This window comes from Bombyx mandarina, chromosome 26 (assembly GCF_030267445.1).
Source record: "Bombyx mandarina strain Sakado chromosome 26, ASM3026744v2".
Classification (NCBI taxonomy): domain Eukaryota; kingdom Metazoa; phylum Arthropoda; class Insecta; order Lepidoptera; family Bombycidae; genus Bombyx; species Bombyx mandarina.
The window spans coordinates 847,974-872,694 of NC_143232.1; the positions used below are offsets into that span (position 1 = coordinate 847,974).

The window sequence follows — 24,721 nt, forward strand, 5'->3', positions numbered from 1 at the left end:
ACCGAAGTAGTGAAGGCTCTTATAAGCTTTGCGTATAAGCCTTTATAAGTAGCTTTGTATGAGCATGGCATGATAAACGACTTCTACTTCTAGGTGAGGTCGTCGTGGCCTAAAGGATAAGACGTCCAGTGCATACGTATCTTGCGACGCAACAGTGTTCGAATCCCGCAGGCAGGTACCAATTTCTCTAATCAAATACGTACTTAACAAATGTTCACGATTGACTTCCACAGTGAAGAAATAACATCGTGTAATAAAAATCAAACCCGCAAAATTACAATTTGCGTGACTACTGGTGGTAGGACCTCTTGTGAGTCCGCACGGGTAGGTACCACCACCCTGCCTATTTCTGCCGTGAAGCAGTAATGCGTTTCGATTTGAAAGGTGGGGCAGCCGTTGTAACTATACTGAGACCTTAGAACTTATATCTCAAGGTGGGTGGCGCATTTGCGTTGTAGATGTCTATGTGGGCTCCAGTAACCACTTTACACTAGGTGGGCTGTGAGCTCGTCCACCCAATTAAGCAATAAAAAATAAAAAACGTATCAATTGTGAAATGCTTAAATAGGACAGCGAATATGGAATTTTACTTTGCCGCTAGTAATGATGTCAGAGTCTAGCCGGACTGGCACCGTGCTGTGACGTCATGACTATTAGTTTTATTGGCTGACGTCCAACTGGCTAGTAAGTAGGATAAGGTGTTGTATAGTTGGGCGTAATAGAAAAGGTTACGAAATTTACTTGAAGTCATCATGGTCTAAAAAATAAGGTATCCGGTAAGTGTACTCGTATCGAACGATGCAACAGTGTCAGGGTTCGAATCCCGCAGACAGGTAAAATTTTTGAAACGAAAAACATACTTAACACGCTTTCACGAAAGGCCTACACGATGAAGGAATGACGTCGTATCTCCTTATCAGCCCACAGACGTCCACTTCTGGACATAGGCTGCCTCCAAGCCTCGCCACAAATACCGGTAAAGGGTAAACTCAAATCCACAAAAACATTATTTACCGAAATTCGTGATGTTTGTTGTAACTATACTTGAGACCTTAGAACTTATATCTCAAGGTGGGTGGCGCATTTACGTTGTAGATGTCTATGGGCTACCTTTGGTTGACTGATAGAGAATGCCTTAGGCATTAAGTTCGCCAATGTAAATTTTACATGAAGTGTAATAAATAAAAAATAAATAGTCCTTGACAATAGAATCATAATAGTGTACAAACTTATAATTTCCATTAGGTAGTTATAGTCGAATTTCGACTACCAGGGGACCACTAGTTAATACAGAATCAAGTGAACTATTGCAATTTCTACAACTAATTGTCAACAAAACAAAAATTAATTTAGAAAAAATGAAAAACTACACATAAACAATGTTAATAGGCCAAACGAATTTTACGTAACTAACAAAAGAATTAACAAAATACTTCAGCGTGAATTGGTCTCAATAAACGCTACACGGGTCAATTACCTCATTACCGCAATTAGTTCTCATTAACTTAGTTTGTGTTTTGTTCCGTCTAAAACAATCTAATTTCCGTGAGCGAATGTTTTTATGAGTATTTAAACAACGATTATACTTCACGCTTGACACGTTAGTAGTATATTTAATCAAACTAATTCTACATTTTCTACGTTATGACTGTCGGTACTTGAACCATTGTACCATGGTTCACTTGCGGACTAAATAATTATAACTAGAGGCCCCGCAGTAGTCGAAATTCGACTATAATTAATTGGAATTGTAAGTTTGTACACTATTATGATTGTATTTTATACTTCTATAATCACAAATTTCGCCAAGACTACACTATAAAAAATACTAACAAAGTCAAACAATATTTAATCTATTCTCAATTTGACAACAGACGTCAAGAACAAAAGTTTGACAATAAATAGTATGCATGCGTTGTGCGTCAAATACATGGTATGTAGTGTGTGTAATGTTTTCTTTATTGATTTAATGTATCTTTTATTCATTATTTTCAAAAAATATTAGCATTGTGCACTTCTTCTCTATATTCTCTATAAGTGTGGAAAATTTCATACTCCTCCATCCGCGCAATTTTCGTAAAAAGGGATACAAAGTTTTTGCTTCACGTATTAATATATAGATATTTTCTACGTTATGGCTGTCGGTACTTGAACCATTGTACCATGGTTCACTTGTGGACTAAATAATTATAATAGTAATAATAATGGTTGGTTCGAAGTAAGTATCAGTTGAATGGAATATTTGAAATGTATTCAACTGATAATTACTTTTAATAAATGTATCTTTTTTTATTTGATTAGTTTTGTTAATTTTGAGTATGTTTCAATGATACTATGTACAAATATGTACTTATTGTTGTCTGAAATAAAATAAATCATTCATTCATTCATTTTCATCTTGCGTTTTTTATCCCACGTTGGTACTTCCTTCCATGCTTAGAATGTTTTATTTACTTTTTATTGCTTAGATGGCTGGACGAGCTCACACCCCACCTGGTGTTAAGCGGTTACTGGAGCCCACAGATCTACAACGCAAATGCGCCATCCACCTTGAGATATCAGTTCTAAAGTCTAGTATAGTTACAACGGCTGCTCCACTTTTCAAACCGAAACGTATTACTGCTTCACGGCAGAAATAGGCGGGGTAGTGGTACCTACCCGTCCGGACTCACAATAGGTCCTACCACCGATACCAATTTCCGATACCACCTTTTCTTAGTCTCACCAATTTAATATTCACTCGAAGGACCATGTAGGGGCCAGGTATGGATTTTTAAATTAAATGACGATAATTCGACTTATAACGTGTACTTTACTTTTAATAGTAAAAAATGCATTGAAGAGACTTTCACAAAAATTGCAATAATGGCGTGTGCGCAATAGTGGGCATAGATTACAGAGAGTAGACGCCGATGAGACGCCATAACGATATGGAGCGGTGGCGCGAAGATTTGAATCTTGAACATCGTGTAATATCACAAGTGGAAGCATTTGTTGACACTTAAGTGCGAATACATCGTTCCTTTAGCAGTGTTTTCTTCAATTTACGCTGTTCGTTTGATTATTTGAACGACTCAATCTTGCGTTTATTGTCTGCACTGTAATATTATTTGCGATTTTTAAGGATATTTCAGACAAAACGACTTCAAGGGATGCAAACGTGTCAGGTTTCGATAATAGGTTGATATGTTCAACTTTATTTATTTGTTTATTAGGTTCACGCAACTGGATAAAATCTACACATATTAACATTTAACTTATGTTAAATAAAAATGTTTAATACACTATTGAATTCGCACTTTTGTGTGTGAATACAAATTGCATAAGGTCGGTTGTGTTAAAAGTCATCAGACTTTTATTCCTTAAATAAATAAGAATATAAGTATGTATTTAAAATACAAAAAAGGAAATTAAAGTTCTCGTTACTTTTACCCTCCATAGTATATATCAAGAAATATTTTTAATTGAAATTTAGACCGTAGTTAGCACAATATTCAAATATCGACAAAGAACACTTCGAATATCCGCGACCACGGTAACTGCATATAACTGAGTATACGAAACGTCAGAAATAATGTAACTGCAATTTAAAATATGCGACATCAAACCGTAATAACAGTTTTAATTATGTTAACATTTCGGGAATACCGAATTCTTCTTCGTAGCTTTCTTCATTGCTGAAGGTCGTGTCCCTGAAACTTTACCGTGGCCTGTCTCGTGAGCTGTTTCCATCTCGTCCGGTCCTCAGCTTCTCGAATGGCGGTTGCGACTGGCAACCCAGTTAGGGCGGTTATTTGATCACACCAACGGCTAGGTAATCAGCCGCGAGATCTCTTTCCTTCTACTTTGCCCGTCACAATCACTTTACCGAATTAAATGGCACGTAATCTTCATTCAGATATTCAAGTCCAATCGTAGAAGCCAATTAAATGAAATGAGTGAACCACGTCTAAATAGCTTGTTGTACTAGTCTTTGACGTTGGATCACCCTAGGGAGGACTTGCTAACGTTACGATAATTGGTTTTATTACTGAATGCTTGCTCCCAAATACTTTCGCCTTTTATTTCCGTAAGCTAGTAACACCTTTATTCCGAGAGCGGTAGAGTTTCAGAGCAAACTTCGCTTCGTTTCAAACAGAATACCAGACTTTTATGTTAATTGGATTTGTAAAAATTCAGGTACTCCTCGAGATATTTCCGAGAGGAAATTAAAATGATAATTAATGTTGATCGTTTGCGTTGAATAAAATAGATCGTTTTGACTTGTGATGGTGATGGATTCTATAAAAAATATATATATAATACGAAACCCGGTAACAAAGCAAGACTACTAAACGTATCTAATGCATGGTCAATGTCCAATGGTAGATTCTGCGAAGCACTGCTCTTGCTAAGCTAGTGTTAGCAAATTCTCTTATATTTTCCAGAATTTCTATAAATTAAACGGTTGTCTGGAAGAGATCGCTTTTAGCGATAAGACCGCCTATTGTACAAATGTATCTGCTTTTTTTTTTATTGTTTTTTGAATGTAAATTGTGTTTTGGTGTGCAATAAAGTGTATTCTCTCTTCTCTCTCTCTCTCTCTCTCAGGTTGAGCCCGTGAGATCACCTACCCGTCCGGGCGTGGCTGGAATAGCCTTTTAGACTACCAACGAAAGGGTAAGGAAAATAAATAATTTATAAATATTGATTAATCATTTTGTTTATTATGAGAAGTTCTAATAAATATTCAACCAGTGCTTTAGGAAAATATTCTTAATAATGCACGTCAAAGCATCGAAATTCGATCACAATCACAGATACCTGAAGATTAATACTATTTTGAAGTGATAAAGAGAGAGTAAACCGCTTCGTCACGTAACGCGTTACGGCGTCCGTCTGTCTGTCGTCCCTTTCTCTCACGCACACGACAGCGGTACTAAGAACGTATGTAACGCCTAACTATTTAAATATATTTTTGCAATTTATGTTACATTTTTCCTTACATTATCATATTAATATACACAAAATTTAAGTAATAACCTAAGTTTTTCTCAAGTTAAACAATTTCAATATTAAATAGTTCAACTTAGGTAAGTTTAAGTTTGCACTTCTGTCGGGCGTCCTGAGACGCATATGTTTTTTTTTGTATTGTTGTTGGCTTTGTGAACATCTGTTTCCGAAACTAAAATGTAAAAACTCGTCAATACCTATTAAACGAGAACTATCGATAAAGACAAATTCTAGTGCGGTGGGTATTACTAGGTTTAAGGCTGTACAGGCTCTTCAGTCATAGTGCAAAATACTAGTCAGGTCATAAGTATTGTCACACAGTAAAAACTTTTCTTTTAGAATGTTGGCCACAAAAAAGTTTATTGAATTCGAATTTCGAATTGTTCATGAAAATAAAAATGTATAACTTTTAGAATTTTACTCATTTTTAAATATGGAGTGGACGCTTAAAGAAGACCGTGTTGCAGTTATTGCGTTGCATCGTTGCGGTTACGCGCCAATTCAAATTTTTAAACATTCTGAAAATTTTGAATATAACCAAAAGATTCGTTTATCGTACCATCAAACGATACAATGAAGACTCTAGTGTAGATGACAGGTCAAGAAGTGGTCGCCCTCGGTCTGTTAGGACTCCAGCAGTGATAAAAGCTGTGAAGGCGCGAATTCAAAGAAATCCCAAACGTAAGCAGAAACTGTTGGCCCTGCAGATGAGGTTAAGCAGAACCACGGTGAAAAGGGTGCTAAATGAAGACTTAAGGCTTCGGGCATATCGAAGAAAAACAGGACATCGTTTGAATGTTCGTCTAATGGACCTGAGACTGAAGAGATGCTGCGCTTTGTTGAAGCGGTACGCGGGAAAAAAATATCGGGAACTTCTTTTTTCGGATGAAAAAATTTTTACCGTAGAAGAGAGCTACAACAAACAAAATGATAAGGTGTACGCACACAGTAGTGAAGAAGCGAGCAACCGTATTCCGCGTGTCCAACGAGGTCATTTTCCATCCTCGCTCATGGTATGGTTGGGAGTTTCTTATTGGGGCTTAACAGAGGTACATTCTTGTGAGAAAGGTGTGAAAACGAATGCAGTTGTGTATCAAAATACAGTCCTGACGAACCTTGTGGAACCTGTTTCTCATACCATGTTCAATAACAGGCACTGGGTATTCCAACAAGATTCGGCGCCAGCTCATAGAGCGAAGAGCACACAAGACTGGCTGGCAGCGCGTGAAATCGACTTCATCCGGCACGAAGACTGGCCTTCCTCCAGTCCAGATTTGAATCCGTTAGATTACAAGATATGGTAACACTTGGAGGAAAAGGCGTGCTCAAAGCCTCGTCCCAATTTGGAGTCACTCAAGACATCCTTGATTAAGGCAGCCGCCGATATTGACATGGACCTCGTTCGTGCTGCGATAGACGACTGGCCGCGCAGATTGAAGGCCTGTATTCAAAATCACGGAGGTCATTTTGAATAAGCTTTAGTGTCATAAGAATCTATGTTTTGTTAAGTTAATTTTGGTATATGAATGGTTATATAATGAATAAACTTGTTTCAATTATTTTACATTAAACATGTGACAGAATTTATGACCTGACTAGGTATAATAGTTTCCTAGATATCATACTTTTACTGGTGGTAGAGCATCTTGTGAGTCCGCACCGGTAGGTACCACTACCCTGCCTATTTCTGCCGTGAAACAGTAATGCGTTTCGGTTTGAAGGGTGGAACAGCCGCTGTAATTATACTTGAGACCTTAGAACTTATATCTCAAGGTGGGTGGCGCATTTACGTCGTAGATGTCTATGGGCTCCAGTAACCACTTAACACCAGGTGGGCTGTGAGCTTGTTCGAACTTTTCTTTATAGGGTGCTTCTAACTAAATAAATCTTCGATTTTTCATTGCTCAAAATACGTTGTCATCCCGTTTGCCTATTGAAGCCAATAAAAACCATCTTCGCTTTGAGAGACGCCTTGGAGCGCAAACAAAACACTTTTGTTGTACTAGAAATTCAAAGAACAACGTCGTATAAAAATCGAAAAGCAAAAAGAAAACTCTCAGCTTGAGAAATATCCTCGAATAAACGGAGCGAAATCGTCGTGGAAGCCTCGAGGGGAATCGAGGAGCACGTACTTTGACGTAATTTGCTTATTGAACAAAGCCCGCTGTTGGTTTGAACCGATTTGAACCGGTTTACATCGTTTTCTGCCGGCCCGAACTGGTTTGAACAGGTTTCAATTGCTTTCAATCGGTTTTGTGGGCCTCTTAAGAGAAGTTCGAATACAATATTTACATAAATAATTATAAATTACAATATATAGTCAAAATAAGCTTATTTGTAAGTTTGAAAGAACTGAACGGTAATGAAAAATTATTCATTATAATTTTATATCTTTTATCATATTACCAAGTGAAAAAGTTTATGGTCGACCCAATGCTTATTAGTTTCTAAGGTCCATAGACATCACAGCGTGACATAAGCAACTCACCATGAAATATGACGACCACCTCATTCTCTTTGGAAGACATGACTTCTTCGCGGCAAACATAGGATAGTCGGTGCCTATCTGTGACCTCATAATACGCTCCATCAATAGTCACAATTCATTGTTTACATTTTGCTATAAAAGCGAATCGCAAAATAAACATTAAACACAGTACTAAGCCTCGATGCGATTGAAAGCTCACGTAACACTCTTAAGTTGTCTTATAATTATTGACAAATTTGTTTTCAATTCATTACGTTTGTTTGCTCACAAAACTGAGCATAAATCGAAGCACAGGAAAATCGTTTTGAAATATTAAATCAGTCATTTACATCGCGAGCTACTGCTGACGTCGTATTTACTTTAAATTATTGTCAGTAATCAGTCAACCTTTCATCGAACTTTCAACCTTTCACTTTATTTATTTATTGCTTAGGTACGTGGATGACCTCACAGCCCACCTGGTGTTACATGGATACCGGAGCCCATAGACATCTACAAAGTAAATGCCGCCACCCACCTTGAGATATGAGTTCTAAAGTCTCAGCTGCCCCACCCGGTTCTCACAAGAGGTCCTACCACCAGTAAATACATGATTATAATGATTGTTATTTAAGGTTCAGTATTAATTTATTTAAATTGTTTTTTTAATAATTTTTTTAACAGACTTTGATTTCAGAGTCTGTTAATTTAATTGTCACTTTGAAGTACTTGCCAGCGGGATTCGAACGCCAGTGCATCGCTAGATACAAATACTCCGGACGTCTTATCCTTTAGGCCACGACGACTTAGATTGGTATTGTTCTTGAATAAATAATTGGTAAATATGGTAAATAAACGTTAAGTACTCCTTTACCACAGAAAACACTTTTAAATATGTTAAAATTATTTTTAATTATGTTAATTTGAAAAAATATTACCATTTATTATCAGATCTATAATAAAGTTATCTAATTTTAGGTGTTAAATTAAAATTAAGATTAATAATAATGATAGGAAATGTATCTAAACTAGTGTTTTACTGGCACTATGGATGTATGTACTATGTGTATGTACACTGTTATTATTATTCGGATAATGTTTTAAATCAATCCCTATAGCAAAATTTTGAAACTCAATTTTGAAAGTAACTCAATATTTATTTTAAAAAAATCCAATATAAATGGAATGGTCTAGTTCACTAGATATTTTTTTGGTTATTGTTTAGACTCATGAAAGAGTTCACGTCCCACTTGGTGCTAAGTGGTTACCGGAGCTACTACTCTAGAAAATATATGACAATTTTATTAAAAAAAATTACGTCGTATTCGACGTAATTTTTTTTTTAATGAAATCGATTCTTAAGAAGTAAACTCCAAAAATCATTCATTGACTTCGCCTGTTACCCGATAGCCGAAGCACAGATTTGCTCTGATTTGCTTTGAAACTTTGCTCTGATTTAACGATCCGAATTATCAGACGTAAATAATTCGGATTAGATTTCGGGTAACTATAAACGATTTCATGTTTCTCAGCCCTAAAGCCTATATTCGCGAACTGAGTTCCCTAAAATATTTTATCTATGACGTTTCTTTTGTGGCGATTTAAATATATTACAACTATGTATATATTCATTTTTGTTAATATTACTTTTGTTAACTGTGTTTTCATACAGTTATTTGCACTCTTAAAGATAGAAGCGATAGAAATATGTAAGAAGGTAACAAAGATGTTTAGACAAAAAAAAAATTGGTATCATGAATTAACGGTTCCCACAGCTAATAATAAATGCGTTTTAAACGTTAAACATGAAATTAAAAGATAAAATACGGTTAACAAAAATGAGAGAAAACAAACAAAGATCATAGATATAAAATACCGAATAGAACAACTGAAATGGAAATGGACTAGACATTTAATTCGAGATAAAACAGAAAATTGGGCCAAAGGAGTGACAGAATGGTGTCCTAGATATAAAAAGCGAAATGGAGGAAGACAGCAATGTTGATGGGAAAGATGACATCAAAAAAGTGGCAGGAACAACTTGGATGAGAAAAACGCAGGATAGAATATTATGGAGAACCCTTGGGGAGGCCTATCCTGTACAGCAAGACGATCAAGAAACCGGTGACGAATAATAAAACTAGATAATAAGTTTATTAAAAATGTAACTTAAGTTAGATTGTTAACGAAGGCTATAAATCTATATATATATAAAAATCAATTGCTGTCCGTTAGTCTCGCTAAAACTCGAGAACGGCTGGACCGATTTGGCTAATATTGGTCTTTAACTATTTGTGGAAGTCCAGAGAAGGTTTAAGGCAGATAAATATGAAAACGCTCGGAATTAAATAAAAATAATAATTTTGTTTTTCCTATGATGTATCCCCCGTCGGACGGATTACTTTTTGTTTGTTTTAAGTTTATTTCATACAATAGTTTAGGTATTTTATTTAGCGATTGAGGAACTACGAAGTCTGCCGGGTCAGCTAGTAAATGAATAAATATAATGTTAAATTGACTTGCTTGTTCTTGTGATTAGCTCGATGCAAATTAAAGTCTGATCAAATCTAATTATGGTATGATTGAAGTTTTAATCTAACGTTCTTACCGTAGGCTGCATCTCTTCTGGCCGATTGCCAGCTGTTCTCAACCGTAGGTCGCTATTTATACGCGCTCAGGATATCGATTTTCCCCGGAACAGTTACGTAACTTACACGATACGGAAATGTTTCGCGCCCCTGACGCTCCGCTCTACTCATTAATAGGAGCACAAATCCAAAATCGATAATCGATAAACAAATTTACTATATCTGAATTCGTTTGTATGATCGATCGAATAATATCGATTTACAGTTAAAAATTAATTGGTTTTTTTTTTTAATCCAGAGTTTGAATATTGAAGCCGATAATTGACGTATTTTATGTCACTTTAGCTTTGTGCTCCGGAGTGATTGGTGTACTTGCTTCGATAAATTAATAGGGCACGTCTGAGCGCATTGGTGTCGCCGGCCCGACTGGATTTGGAAGGTTGTAGCGATTGCGCGGCTCTCAACGCATACTAATAAAGCGAAACGTCCCGATTCTCTGCAATTCAACTTTATCATCATATAAATACAGCACAAAATCGCTTGTGGTGTTAATCGAAGCCTTAGGACAACCTGTTTGCATAAGTGAACACCATTATGCAGCGGTATATAAAGTCTATATTCGCTTATAAAAATCGTATGAGAAAGTCGCGTTACGTAAGCATTGTTTCATCATCGACGGAAGAATAGACACGGCGGCGTCTATTTTTCATTAATTTGTCAAATGGTTTTTAATTCAATGGATTCGTGACAGGTAGCAGTTCAACATGAAACTTAGTACAAACGTGAAACGATCATGATATCATATTTAATTTCCTGTTATCAAAACAAAATATACTTATTTTTTTTAAATAAATCATCAAGAAATACTTCTTTTCTTTGGTGCAGACTTTCGATCGGTCAGAATCATGATGACGTCATTTGTTAGTACAAAACTGAATAATAGTGTTCCTAAAGAATATTAAAGCTATACTCATATCGGCATTTCATTTAAGAGATAATTCAGTTTTTATTTTTTTTATTTATATACTAAATATATAGAAACAGAGTACAGAGGTAGTTTTTTTTGTCCTACCTAAGCTGATGGTCTAGAGAGACCATATCAGCGTAACCTTAACTAGTAAGTGAACTCACGGGGCTCAAACCTGACGATGTTCCTAACACGAATCCTAGCAAGAGCCGTGCTTCGGAAGAATCTACCACCGGATCGTAAACGCAACTCACTGAGAAGATCCGGCGAGAAACTCAGTGGGATGTAGCTGTGGGTTAGTTTACTCGCCGAGCCCTTCGTCGCGAGTGACGGGTTCGACGAGAACGATGACCGGGAGAGGTAATATCCATCCATTTAAATAAGAACATAGATGTCAATGAAATTGAGAGAGAGAGGGAGATTTTCTCTCTCTCACGAACTCACTCTCTCTCTCTCTCCCTGAGAGCATATTGTACACAAAAGTAAAATTAATATTGAAAATTCAGGTCAACAGGCATGAAAAGCCTACGACCCACGATCCGCCTGGTGAATGAGTAGTAGAGCAATAAATCTTAAGACACGTGGCTGAAGTCTTCATTATTGTCTTCCCCAGTCTCCAAGCCGCAACGTATTAGTGTAAAAATAGTCAGAACAGTGATTCTTACCCGAACCCCAAAAAATATTCAAGCCTTTTGCGTGTCGTAGCAAACCGTAGTGTAGTGCTACGCAGCTACGATTAATGCCGCTACGAATACAAATAGAATGTAGCATACTTTTTCGTAGCCATTAATTAGCGAAGCGTACATCCGAAGCATGGTAACTGTTTACAGTATTTAATAGTTGCTAAATGTTAATCAGACCTTTCGTTTAGTTATGGAGTCAATGTACTCCATAGACGGTATAATGTAGAACTACAGTTTGAAAGATAACGTCAAAGTTTCCGTGGATTTCTAGATTGAAGAACGTCTACGGTCTACGTAGCAAATATCGTAGCTGTTCGTAGCGCATAATGCTATATCTGGCATATATTTGGTAGCTGCATATAAATTAAACGGGCTGATGATTGAATCTTGGAATCCTTAGAAATTACGAACATATCGAGAGATAAAAGGATATTTGGTTTGAGCGACATTTTGTTTTGTCCAAGTTTTTTTATTATTATTATTTATTGCTTAGATGGGTGGACGAGCTCACAGTCCACCTGGTGTTAAGGGTTTTTTTTATTATTGCTTTAATGGGTGGACGAGCTCACAGCTCACCTGGTGTTAAGTGGTTACTGGAGCCCATAGACATCTACAACGTAAATGCGCCACCCACCTTGAGATATGCGTTCTAAGGTCTCAGTATAGTTACAACGGCTGCCCCACCCTTCAAACCGAAACGCATTACTGCTTCACGGCAGAAATAGTCGGGGTGGTGGTACCTACCCGTGCGGACTCACAAGAGATCTTACGACCAGGAGAACTATTTCAATTTTGATTAATATTAAATTTGAATTTGTAAATATCAAATTAAATTTGTATTCCAAGGTTAGATTTATTTATTTATTATTCTTTATTCTTTAAAAATAAAGAAATCTACTTATTAGATGAGAATTTTTTTACAATTGAGCAACATTTTAACAAACAAAATGACTGAAATTAGCCATACTTTTGTGAAAAAGGTATCAAAACATCGGCACAAGTGTATCAAGATACCATTCATGAGAAGGTAGTGAAGCCCCTTAACAACACCATGTTCAATAATCAAGAATGGTCCTTCCAGAAAGACTCGGCGCCAGGTCATAAAGCTCGGTCTACGCAGTCTTGGTTGGAAACGAACGTTTCGGACTTCATCAGAGCTGAAGACTGGCCGTCGTCTAGTCACGATCTTAATCCGCTCTATTATGATTTATGGTCAGTTTTAGAGAGTACGGCTTGCTCTAAACGCCATGATAATTTGGAGCCCCTAAAACAATCCGTACGATTGGCAGTGAAATTTTTTCCCATGGAAAGAGTGCGTGCTTTTATTGATAATTGGCCTCAACGTTTAAAGGACTGTATTGTAGCCAATGGAGACCACTCGAAATAAGCTTTTTATACTTTAAATTGTTTTATATTTATGTATTAAACTAACACACTGTAAAAGTAATAAATGTTATTTGTAATAGTTTTTTTTTTCCCTTTGTAACAGTATTTGTGGCCAGACTAAGTATATGTATATTGCTAGCTCTCTCTCTTTCGTATTTATATCAGTCCGAAAATGACAGGAGAGATGTGGGCATTGCTTTGAGACTTACTGTATTTATATATCTAAACTTACAGTAGTACTAAAATAGAATCTATTAATTTATATACAACAGCGTTTCTCTGGTTTCGTATTCATAAAAATAAGCTTAGTTAAAATGTTTTATTGAATCTAGACGTGCTAACGGACTCAATGTTCACGATTGACTTCCACGGTGAAGGAATAACATCGTGCAATAAAAATCAAACCCGCAAAATTATAATTTGCGTAATTACTGGTGGTAGGACCTCTTGTGAGTCCGCACGGGTAGGTACCACCGCCCCGCCTATTTCTGCCGTGAAGCAGTAATGCGTTTCGGTTTGAAGGGTGGGGCAGCCGTTGTGACTATACTGAGACCTTAGAACTATATCTCAAGGTGTGTGGCGCATTTACGTTGTAGATGTCTATGGGCTCCAGTAACCACTTAACGCCAGGTGGGCTGTGAGCTCGTCCACAAATCTAAGCAATAAAAATTAAAAAAAAATATACGTAAATCACAATGTGAATACCGCCATTCATCTTAGCACGTGAGGTCAAAACGACAATTTTATTATAACGACCGTCCTAACCTTGAAACCGAAACGCAGGGCTGCTTCATCCTAGAAATCAGGGCCTTGAAACTGTGAGACTCTAGGACAATTATTTTTTTCTGTATGGAAGCTAGCGATATCTTGTAGCGGATGCCACTAAACTTATATGCTGTTAATGTTAAGGAATTTAATTATTGTATAACTAAACACAGAAAATAAATAATTAATAAATCATACAAGTCCTTAGGTATTTGTTGTACAAAATTTACAAAATCCTTTATCAAATATAAAATATAGGAAAGGTAATATGTTATTGTCATCAGGCAAACTAAAAAAAAAATACATAAATAATAATACAGAAGCAATGAGAAACTAATCGAAGCAAAGCCATCTAGTGGCCGACGCTCGTAAACATTTTGTGGAGTACTTCAGTTGCATATCTTTTCTTCTTTTATATTTCTTCTTCTTTTATATTTTACAGAATTTCTATAAATTAAACGGTTGTCTGGAAGAGATCGCTTTTAGCGATAAGACCGCCTATTGTACATATGTGCTTTTTGACTGTTTTTTTTTTAAATCTAAATTGTGTTGGTCTGCAATAAAGTGTATCCTCTCTCTCTCTCTCTCTCTCTCTCTCTCTCTCTCTCTCTTATCTATAACTAGTTTATATGTATTATCTATGCCTGTCAGAGGGATTCGAGAAACGTCACAGCCGTATCGCTCGATACAAATGCACCGAGCATTTTATACCGCAGACCACGGCGACTTCAAGATAGTCTAGATTTAAATCTATTGTAATTTTCATCTGTATTCCAAATTACTGCATTTAAATTTATAGTTGATTGATCTCCCTGAACATTATTAGTAATAGTACATCGCAAAAATCCTTACGTACATATTTCTTTTTTGAATATGCCTATGTGAAGACTATATTGTCTGGAACTGATAGCTTCTAGCGATAAGACAGCCTACAGTACAAATACACCTGCCTATTGACTGATTTCCCTTTTACGTTCCAATAAAGCTGCATTTTAGACTAAAGGTAACTAGATCTTGAAGTCGTCGTGGCTTAACGGATAAGACGTCCGGTGCATTCGTGTTGAGCGGTGCACCGATGTTCGAATCTCAGGCGGGTACCAATTTTTCTAATGAAATACGTACTCAACAAATGTTCACGATTGACTTCCACGGTGAAGGAATAACATCGTGTAATAAAAATGAAACCCGCAAAATTATAATTTGCGTAATGACTGGTGGTAGGACCTCTTGTGAGTCCGCGCGGGTGGGTACCACGGCCCTGCCTATTTCTGCCGTGAAGCAGTAATGCGTTTCGGTTTGAAGGGTGGGGCAGCCGTTGTAACTATACCTGAGACCTTAGAACTTATATCTCAAGGTGGGTGGCGCATTTACGTTGTGGATGTCTATGGGCTCCAGTAACCACTTAACACCAGATGGGCTGTGAGCTCGTCCACCCATCTAAGCAATAAAAAATAAAAAATAAATCAAGTTCGTTGGCGAAGAATAATTCCGTACAAAAACATTTTTTCTTATTGCCGCACCGCATGTTACTATTTACATATCTAGGGCCATCCTGTTAGAAATGACGAAAACTTCCTACTTGTCAACTTACCAATAAGAGCATTTATTGTGTGTGTAACAGATTTTTTCACGGAGATCACGAGGATATTTAATGGAGAATATGTCATTATGCAGAGTGAAATAGAGAGCATGCCGGAGAATATAATACCTAATGCAATTGTAGCAAAATTCGGTAATACAATTTTAATTTTATCAAAAGAATGTATAACTGCGAATAACGTAGCATTAAATGAAAATCTGTTAACCATTAACTCAAACGAAGAAATTTTATCAACGAAAATGACAAAAAACTCATTTGTTTTAAGCGATTCTGAATTTAGTCAACTTGTATGTCAGATTATATACTGTACCTGAAACATAGATGGCGCTAGCATTAATCCTTCAACCGTTACCTACCTAACCCTTAAACAAGCCGATGATACTTAACCGGTAAACGTTATAAGGTTTTCAATTACTGCTCATAGATGGCGTTATATTTGAAGTGTTAGTCAAATTAAACCACCCGCACAGTTTTTAAAAACACTTTCAGTTTTATTGTCTTATATTATATTATATTATATTAAAGAACAAACACATAGAAGGGGAAGAGGAAACAAACAAACTTCAACTATAAGCTAAAGTTAAGCAAGACTATGTGCAAGCACTGCGAAGCGGGTTAGCAGGTAAAATCATACGAGTATCCGACGGCAAGACAGTTTACGGACTGCTGGTGAAGTGCGCGCGGGGGCCACCCGTAGCGCTTGCGCACGGTGCGTCATTGCTGACTATATACAAAGAATGTTTGTCCCAAAAACTAGACAATATTAAAAATCAACATAATTTTTAAATATAATAATTCTACATCTAATATTATTATAAACAAAGTCAAACTTATAATATAGTAATAATAATAATACATAGTTACACTACATCACCCCCCTCCAGAGACCGGGTTACGGGCGATAATATTGCGGAAACTTCACTCTACGCCCTGATCTAGTTCTCCTGATGACACCTTCATCGGCATCGAGGACAACTGGGTCTGTAGTATCAGGTGAATCTGTGTGAGTGTATGTATGTGTGGGTGATGGTGTATGTGTGGTATCTGAATCGTGCAGTATGTAGGCCGGCTTGATGCGGTCGATAGATACTGCGACGTTTTTACCGTTTAGGATTATTCTAAACACTTTGTCACCACGCTGTAAGACTTCATGAGGTCCAGAATATGCTTGTTTAAGCGAACCTCCCAATGTATCATCCCTCAAAAATATATGGGATGCTTTTGCTAAGTCTTTGAAGACGAATGTACGCTTACCGCCGTGACGAGAGGCTGGTGTGGGTCGTAGGTCTTTAACAAACTTGCGAAGTCGTGCCATGTAATCTGTTACGTTGACGGTATCGCTTACTTCGGGGTTAAAAAATTCTCCTGGTAAACGTAGCGCTTCTCCATATAAAAGTTCTGCAGATGATGCTCGGAGGTCGTCTTTAACTGCACTACGGATCCCTAGCAAAACAAGTGGAAGCGATTCAACCCAACTGTCGTTGGCATGACATATAATAGCAGCTTTAAGCTGTCTGTGGAATCGCTCCACGAGTCCATTGCTTTGGGGATGATAAGCAGTGGTCCGTCGGTGTTGAAATCCGGACAGTTGTGACAAATTTTTGAACAGCTCCGATTGAAACTGACTACCACGGTCAGAAATAATGTCCGTTGGGCAGCCGAACCGCGATATCCATCCGCTAATTAGTGCTTTTGCAACAGTTTCGGCACTTATGTCTGGCAAGGGTATTGCCTCAGGCCATCGCGTAAATCTATCAATGGCTGTAAGACAATATTTATTGCCGTGTGAAACCGGTAATGGACCGATTAAGTCTATATGGACGAATGTGAACCTAGCTCGTGGTACTTTGAAGGCAGCGATGGGCGAATAAACGTGACGTGTAACTTTAGAGCGCTGGCAAGCTAAGCAGGTACGTACCCACTCTCTGCAGTCTTTTCGAACTCCAGGCCACACGTATCGCTCAGAAACTAGTTTCGCCGTCGCATTGGCGCCAGGGTGACTGAGTGAGTGTAGACTCTGAAAGACCTGTCGTCGAAACTGCTTCGGAATGAAAGGTCTCTGTACTGTCTCACCCACATCACAGTATAATTCTGTGCGTGACCCAGGTAGCTTCACCTTTCTGAGGCAAAGGGAAGAGTTATCCTCCAAAAGGTCTTTTACCTCGTTGTCTCCTTGCTGAGCCTTTGCTACTTGCTCAAGGTCAATGGGTTGCACGATCTCTTCGATTCGGGATAACGTGTCGGCAACAACATTGTCTTTCCCTGAGATGTGGCGTATGTCTGTGGTAAACTGCGAGACAAAATCAAGGTGTCGGAATTGGCGTGGTGAGCAGTTTTCTTTACGAGAGTGAAAAGCATACGTTAATGGCTTGTGGTCCGTAAAGATGGTAAAATCTCGGGCCTCCACCATGTGACGAAAATATTTCACACTCTCATAAATGGCTAAGAGTTCACGGTCGTAAGGGGAATACTTGAGCTGTGTGGAACTCAACTTTCGTGAAAAGAATGCCAACGGCTGCCACGAATTTTCCTTTTGCTGCTGGAGGACTGCGCCTATTGCCGAATCAGAGGCATCCGTAACTAACGCGAGCTTTGCGTTACATTCCGGATGTGCTAGCATGGCGGCCTTGCATAAGCTTTCTTTGCAGGCTTCAAAGGCTTGATGTTCCCTGTCTCCGAAATGAACGGGATGAGACCCTTTGACGGAGCCTGTTAGGAGGAGATTCAAAGGCGCTTGATTGACTGCAGCTCCAGGGATAAATCTGCGGTAAAAGTTTACCATCCCTAGGAACCGCCTGAGCTCTCTGACCGTTTTTGGTAGAGGGAAAGTCTTAATGGCTTCCACCTTTGAGGGAAGAGGTTTAGTGCCCTCAGCAGAAATGCTGTAACCTAAAAATGTGATCTTTGGGACACCGAACACACACTTTCCTGTGTTGATAACCATGCCATATTTTTGAAGCCTGGAGAACAGTTGGTGCAGGTGCTTTTTATGAGCCTCTTCATCCTTAGAAAATATTAAAAGATCATCGATATAGGCGTACGTAAAATCTAGGCCCCGAAGCATTTCATCAACAAAACGCTGAAACGTTTGTCCGGCATTACGTAATCCAAACGTCATGTATGGGAATTCGTAAAGACCGAACGGCGTTGTGATGGCAGTTTTCGCGATATCGTCCTGGTGGACGGGCACCTGATTGTAAGCTCTCACTAAATCCAACGATGAAAATACTTTGCAACCAGCGAGACTATGACTGAAATCATGAATATGGCGTATGGGGTATTGGTCTGGTATGGTGCGTGCATTGAGCATCCTATAATCCCCGCAGGGGCGCCATCCATTATCTTTTTTAGGAGCGAGGTGTAGTGGTGAAGACCATGGTGATAATGACGGTCGACAAGTACCATTTTGCAGCATAGTCTCAAATTCAGCCTTTGCGATTTTTAATTTGTCCGGTGCCAGTCTACGTGGTGTGCTTGCAATCGGTGGTCCAGGTGTGGTGCGAATATAGTGTACAGTGTCATGTTTCGGTGTACTGTGTATGCCTGATGGACGAGTGATGTCAGGGTAGTGTGCTAGTATAGAATGATAAACAGAATCACCTGATACAACCCGCACCGAAGAAATGTCCTCATGAGAATGATCGAGCGAAGCCGCGGTCGCAAGTGAAGTTTCAGCGTCAATTAAGCGTTGCCTGCGAACATCGACAATTAAATTATAATAAGATAAAAAATCAACGCCTATTATAGCCCTTGTGACATCCGCTACAATAAATCGCCAAGCAAAGTCGCGGCGCAACCCTAGGTTAAGAACTAAGTGAGCATAGCCGTAGGTATTAATAATTGTACCGTTTGCTGCACAAAGATCATATTTTGTTTTTTGACGGTTGTCTTTTAAAAACTTTCTCGGAAATACACATAAGTCACTACCTGTATCCACTAAAAATTGCATTTTAGTACGTTGGTCTGTAACGAATAAGCGACCAATACCTAGACAGTCGGTGGTCGCTACTACCGAATGCCCGCTGCGTTTCCCGAAAAATCACAAGGTTTCACACATGTCTTAGCCCGATTTCCAAATTTTGAGTGGTACCAACATAACGGGAATTTTCTGTAGTTTGAGTCAGATCTGGTCCTGGACCTGGAAGCGCGTGTGTGGTTCCGATGGAAGGACTTTGATCTCTGCCTTGAGCGCGACATCCTGTCTAACTTTGTTGACAGTACCTGTACCTGGCGGGTGAGTTCCGCTATCTGAGCGTTAACGGCACTGCTTTCGGGTACTCCCACTGCTGCTACTTGTGGGCTGTTGGATACTACGTCGTGCACTTTATCTGCCAACTGCGACACGTCTTCGAGCGAGGCGTTGCACTGGGATGCTACAATAGCTTGGGTATTTGAGGGTAGACGACTAACCCAAATGGTGCGCACGAAGTCTTCTGGTACGTCTGCCCCGGCGAGGTCCCTTAGATGTCGCAGGAATTGCGAGGGTTTTCTATCACCGAGTTCCTCGTGATGCAGGAGTTGTTGGACTTTCTTTTCACGGGACTTGGAAAGACGGTTAATCAACTCCGACTTTAGTCGCTCGTACTTCCCACTGGCTGGAGGATTGGTGATGATATCCTCCACTGTCGAGGCGTAGGCTTCATCCAACTGGCTGCAGGTATAGTGAAATTTTGTCGAGTCAGCGGTGATGCTCGACAACAGAAACTGGCTCTCCAGCTGTGCAAACCAGAGCGCAGGTTTATCCGGGTAGAACGGTGGTACCCTTACACCCACACGACCAAGGTCACTACTGCCACTTGCAACTGTTTTTTCCACACTCATATTGCGTTCTGTATGAGAGGTCACCAATGAAGTGTTAGTCAAATTAAACCACCCGCACAGTTTTTAAAAACACTTTCAGTTTTATTGTCTTATATTATATTATATTATATTAAAGAACAAACACATAGAAGGGGAAGAGGAAACAAACAAACTTCAACTATAAGCTAAAGTTAAGCAAGACTATGTGCAAGCACTGCGAAGCGGGTTAGCAGGTAAAATCATACGAGTATCCGACGGCAAGACAGTTTACGGACTGCTGGTGAAGTGCGCGCGGGGGCCACCCGTAGCGCTTGCGCACGGTGCGTCATTGCTGACTATATACAAAGAATGTTTGTCCCAAAAACTAGACAATATTAAAAATCAACATAATTTTTAAATATAATAATTCTACATCTAATATTATTATAAACAAAGTCAAACTTATAATATAGTAATAATAATAATACATAGTTACACTACATATTTAAATAAATTCTTGAATACAAGCGCAGCGAGAGGCATCCCTCAAATTTGGAGTCATGGATGAATCGTAGGTTATGAATGCATTCAAAAGGTCGCCCAGCTTGAGATGTCTATGAGCTGCCTATTTCTGCCGTGAACCAGTAATGCGTTTCGGTTTGAAGGGTGGCGTAGCCGCTGTAACTATACTGAGACTTTAGAACTTGTATCTCAAGGTGGGTGGCGCGTCTACGATGTAGATGTCTATGGGCTCCAGTAAACACTTAACAACAGGTGGGCTGTGAGCTCGTCCAACCATCTAAGGAATAAAAAAAAAGATGTTAGGTTGAAAGTCTCAATTGTATGGTAAACTGTCGACTCTGCCTATCGGACCGGAACACATTTTTTTTTATTCACCTTGTAGGCAGACGAGCACACGGCCCACCTGCTGGTGAGTGGTTACCGTCGCCTATGGACTTCAGCAATGCCAGGGGCAGAGCCAAGCCGCTGCCTACCGCAAAACATACAAACCTACATGTCGAACATACAACACAATGTCGTACCTATCCTCAAAATACGCCATACCACACGAAAAAAACGCGATGGCGTTTGTGTGTTTTGAAATATCGAAGCGTGGAAATGATCAAGAGTTACACCGTTTTGCAGGAAAATTATAATAATAAAAAAAACCTCTCTGAATTAAATAAGTCTAATTTGACAGATTGATTTTTCACGAATATAATGTCAGCCATTCAAGTACCTATATAAATAAGTCTGCTTCTTAGAATTGCTAGTGCTTAATTAATAGTTAAGAAATGCACGTTATCGGGATAAATATTAGTTTTATATTTGTCTTCTTAATTGTTTTAACCATAAGTTCTTCTCTCAGTGAAGGTTAGTTTGGTGATTTTTTTTACCTTCGATACACAAATTGATCTAACATATAATATATCATTTGCCTTATTTACTTACGTGGTGGTGCAGTAATTAGCGCGTCTGACAGTTGCGCCAAGGGTCGTGGTTTCGCTTCTTACATCGGGCAAATATTGTTTGCTTTTTTGCTGGATGTTTATTATCTATATATCTACATATTTAAACATATATAACTATATTCATCAATCTCTGGTACCTATAACACAGCGAATCTTAATTTGGGGCCGGATAACCGTGCGTGACTTGTTCGCAGCTTTAAAAAAAGCCGTCATTTATAAATTTGACCAAGGCTGATACCTTCATTACCAGATTCCAATAATACTGTCCTTTATTATATCAAACGTATTATAAATATCGCCCCCCAGGATTGAATTGTAAGATCGATGTTTGGTTTTGGAATAACGACTATCCTAGCCTCCTCATATTAAAGAAAGACTGGTTTATGACAGTGCCTAACAAACAGGCAACCGATACTCAAACAGCAAAGCAGTAAGCTACTGATCTATGAAGAGCAATTAAAATACCCTTAACCCCCTATTTGCGGCTCTCCTCCGAGAACAAGTGTTCCTAACGGCCATTATACGTTTATATAAATGTTTTTTTTTATTGGATAGATGAGTAGACGAGCTCACAGCCCACCTGGTGTTAAGTGGTTACTGGAGCCCATAGACATCCACAACGTAAATACCGCCACCCACCTTGAGATATAAGTTCTAAGGTCTCAGTATAGTTACAACGGCTGCCCCACCCTTCAAACCGAAACGCATTAGTGCGTCACGGCAGAAATAGGCAGGATGGTGGTACCTACCCGTGCGGACTCACAAGAGGTCCTACCACCAGTAATAATAATATACGAATCCCGAAGGCAGGTACTAATGTTTCTGATGAAATACGTACTCGACAAATGCTCTTGAATAACTTCTTGGGTTAAACCGGCACGGGTAGGTACCACAATCCTGCCTATTTCGGCCCTGATGCAGTAATGCGTTTCGAGGTAAAGGGCGGGGAAGCCATTGTATTGTATAGAAACTGAAACTCAAGTCTCCAATATCCATTTAAGACCAGGTAAGCCGTGAGTTCGTCCACCAATGTCATAAGTAAAAAAGTTCAAACGTTAGGAATACATATTTTGTTTTGTCCATAGTAACCTAATTGCTTTACCAATTTTTTTTTTTTATTGCTTTGATGGGTGGACGAGCTCACAGCCCACCTGGTGTTCAGTGGTTACTGGAGCCCATAGACATCCACAGCGTAAATGCGCCACCCACCTTGAGATACAAGTTCTAAGGTCTCAAGTACAGTTACGACGGCTGCCCCACCCTTCAAACCGAAACGCATTACTGCTTCACGGCGGAAATAGGCAGGGTGGTGGTACCCACCCGCGCGGACTCACAAGAGGTCCTACCACCAGTGTAAGTTTCATTATACATATTTCTTTTCCAATCCTAAATAAAATTATCTATATTTGACTTTATAGAAATTGACCCGTTCACCAATGAATCGGACGCAGTTACTGAAATTGCGAGGCACATTGAAGACATCGATAAATTATCAAAAGCCGCTGCAAAAGCAAATGATGGTGTCCAAATACCAATTCAAGACAAGAATATAATTTACGAGGGAATAATTCAAATTATACAGACTATCATAGAATCGTTTAAAGATAAAATAAACGCGAAGGAATTCCTGAAATCGAGAGGCATCGAAAGGGTAATCGTACCAAATCTAATGATGCCTCATTTAGAACTGAAGACTAGTATACTTGTATTAGTTAAAATACTCTTTGAAGTCACTCCTACAGCTACCAAAGCTGCCGTTCCAGTAGCTTTAGTCGATCGACTATTAGATATTTTTGAGAATGATGGGAATTTAGCATTGAAAGCGCACTCTGTAGACATTTTGGTATTGTGGCTTCCGAAAAATCCACTGTTACAGGCCAGGGTCATGAAGCTGAAAGGTTTGGAGCCATTTTACAATCAAATAACAAAACTGAATGGCTCAATCGTCAAGACATTACTAGAGTTGTTTAATGTAATATTAAAAGAACATATCCATGCTAGGGATGGGAAAATACAAAAGGTTAAAAACGATAAATTGAGATTGTATCAGAGAATTGGCCTAATCGAAAGAATGTCAACGCCACCTGTGTGTAGTGGATTGGTTCATGCTATAGATATTATTTGGAACTACAATATCAAAGATGATAACAATAATATATTGAATTTGTTACTAGAGCTGACGAATAATTTGAGACAGTTTTGTTTGAAGGTTCTGAGAGGGAAAACTAAAGCGATTGAAATATACGAATTGTTATTTAAGTTTGTAACTGATCATGGTAATGAAGACTTGTTCTTGAAGAGTGATATCAACGTGACTGCGACTAGAGTGGTCTTGGGAGGTTTTTTGAAGGACTTGAAAATACGAGATGAACTTTAATTTTGGTTTTCAGTTCACATTAAGAAATTTGTTTTCTTTAATATCGTTTTTTTCTTCACTACCCATAGTTTCGCTGTTATTTTTTTTAAATACAACAATGTATTTGTGTATGGCAACTTTATAGAAAAACGAAGTTTGAAAGATGAAGCAGCCGTCATATGTTGCAATTGAGATTTCGATCTCATCTCTCAAGGTAGCTGGTGGAATTGACTCAGTGATATCTATGGATCCGCGTAGCCACTGAAGAACAAACAAAGCCACGTTTTATTATGTTGAATGATTCTCTTTCGTACTAAATTGATTAAGGTCAATCATTGCACCACTTGGTGTTATTAAATGCATTTTCGAAAAAAAAAAATTGAACATATGAATGTTCTTGGCAATGTCTTACTTAAGACGTGAATCAATTTACAGTCATATTTCTCACCAAAAACAAATAATTAAATTGTTGCACGTTTTTTACTAAATTCGCCAAAATATTAAGAACACATAAAAACGTAAAATTCGCGGTAAGATTAAATTATAGTGTGTACAATACAAACAACTTACAAATACAATTTATTGTATTTCCATAGGCTATAAAGTAGATTAGAAACTGCTTCCTTTGCTTCTGGAACATTCCAACTATGGGTGGAACCATTAGCG

At 38.5% G+C, this 24,721-nt stretch overlaps 2 protein-coding genes and 1 long non-coding RNA gene across 3 annotated transcripts in view; 1 reads left to right on the forward strand and 2 right to left on the reverse strand.

Moving 5' to 3' along the window:
* LOC114252996 (putative sodium/potassium/calcium exchanger CG1090) overlaps positions 1-10,438 on the reverse strand; it is a 51,691-nt gene extending 41,253 nt beyond the window's left edge. Inside the window, exon 1 of the mRNA XM_089738863.1 lies at positions 10,068-10,438. Within this exon, the coding sequence (XP_089594989.1) occupies positions 10,068-10,079 (12 nt within the window). The 5' untranslated portion in view covers positions 10,080-10,438. The remainder of the gene's footprint in view (positions 1-10,067) is intronic.
* Positions 1-24,721, reverse strand: part of LOC149499748 (uncharacterized) — a 143,827-nt gene that overhangs the window by 41,253 nt on the left and 77,853 nt on the right. The gene's annotated exons all lie outside the window — the stretch shown is intronic.
* On the forward strand, positions 21,523-24,076 carry LOC114252944 (uncharacterized). Its single transcript, XM_028187636.2, has 2 exons — positions 21,523-21,601; positions 23,118-24,076. Exons 1-2 carry the CDS (start codon positions 21,523-21,525, stop codon positions 24,074-24,076), a joined length of 1,038 nt encoding a protein of 345 aa, XP_028043437.2.

Coding starts and splice junctions, on each gene's coding strand:
- LOC114252944 (XM_028187636.2), top strand. CDS start 21,523: ATGCACGTTATCGGGATAAATATTAGTTTTATATTTGTCTTCTTAATT. Junction 21,602..23,117: donor AAGTTCTTCTCTCAGTGAAG/GTTAGTTTGGTG, acceptor TTGACTTTATAG/AAATTGACCCGTTCACCAAT.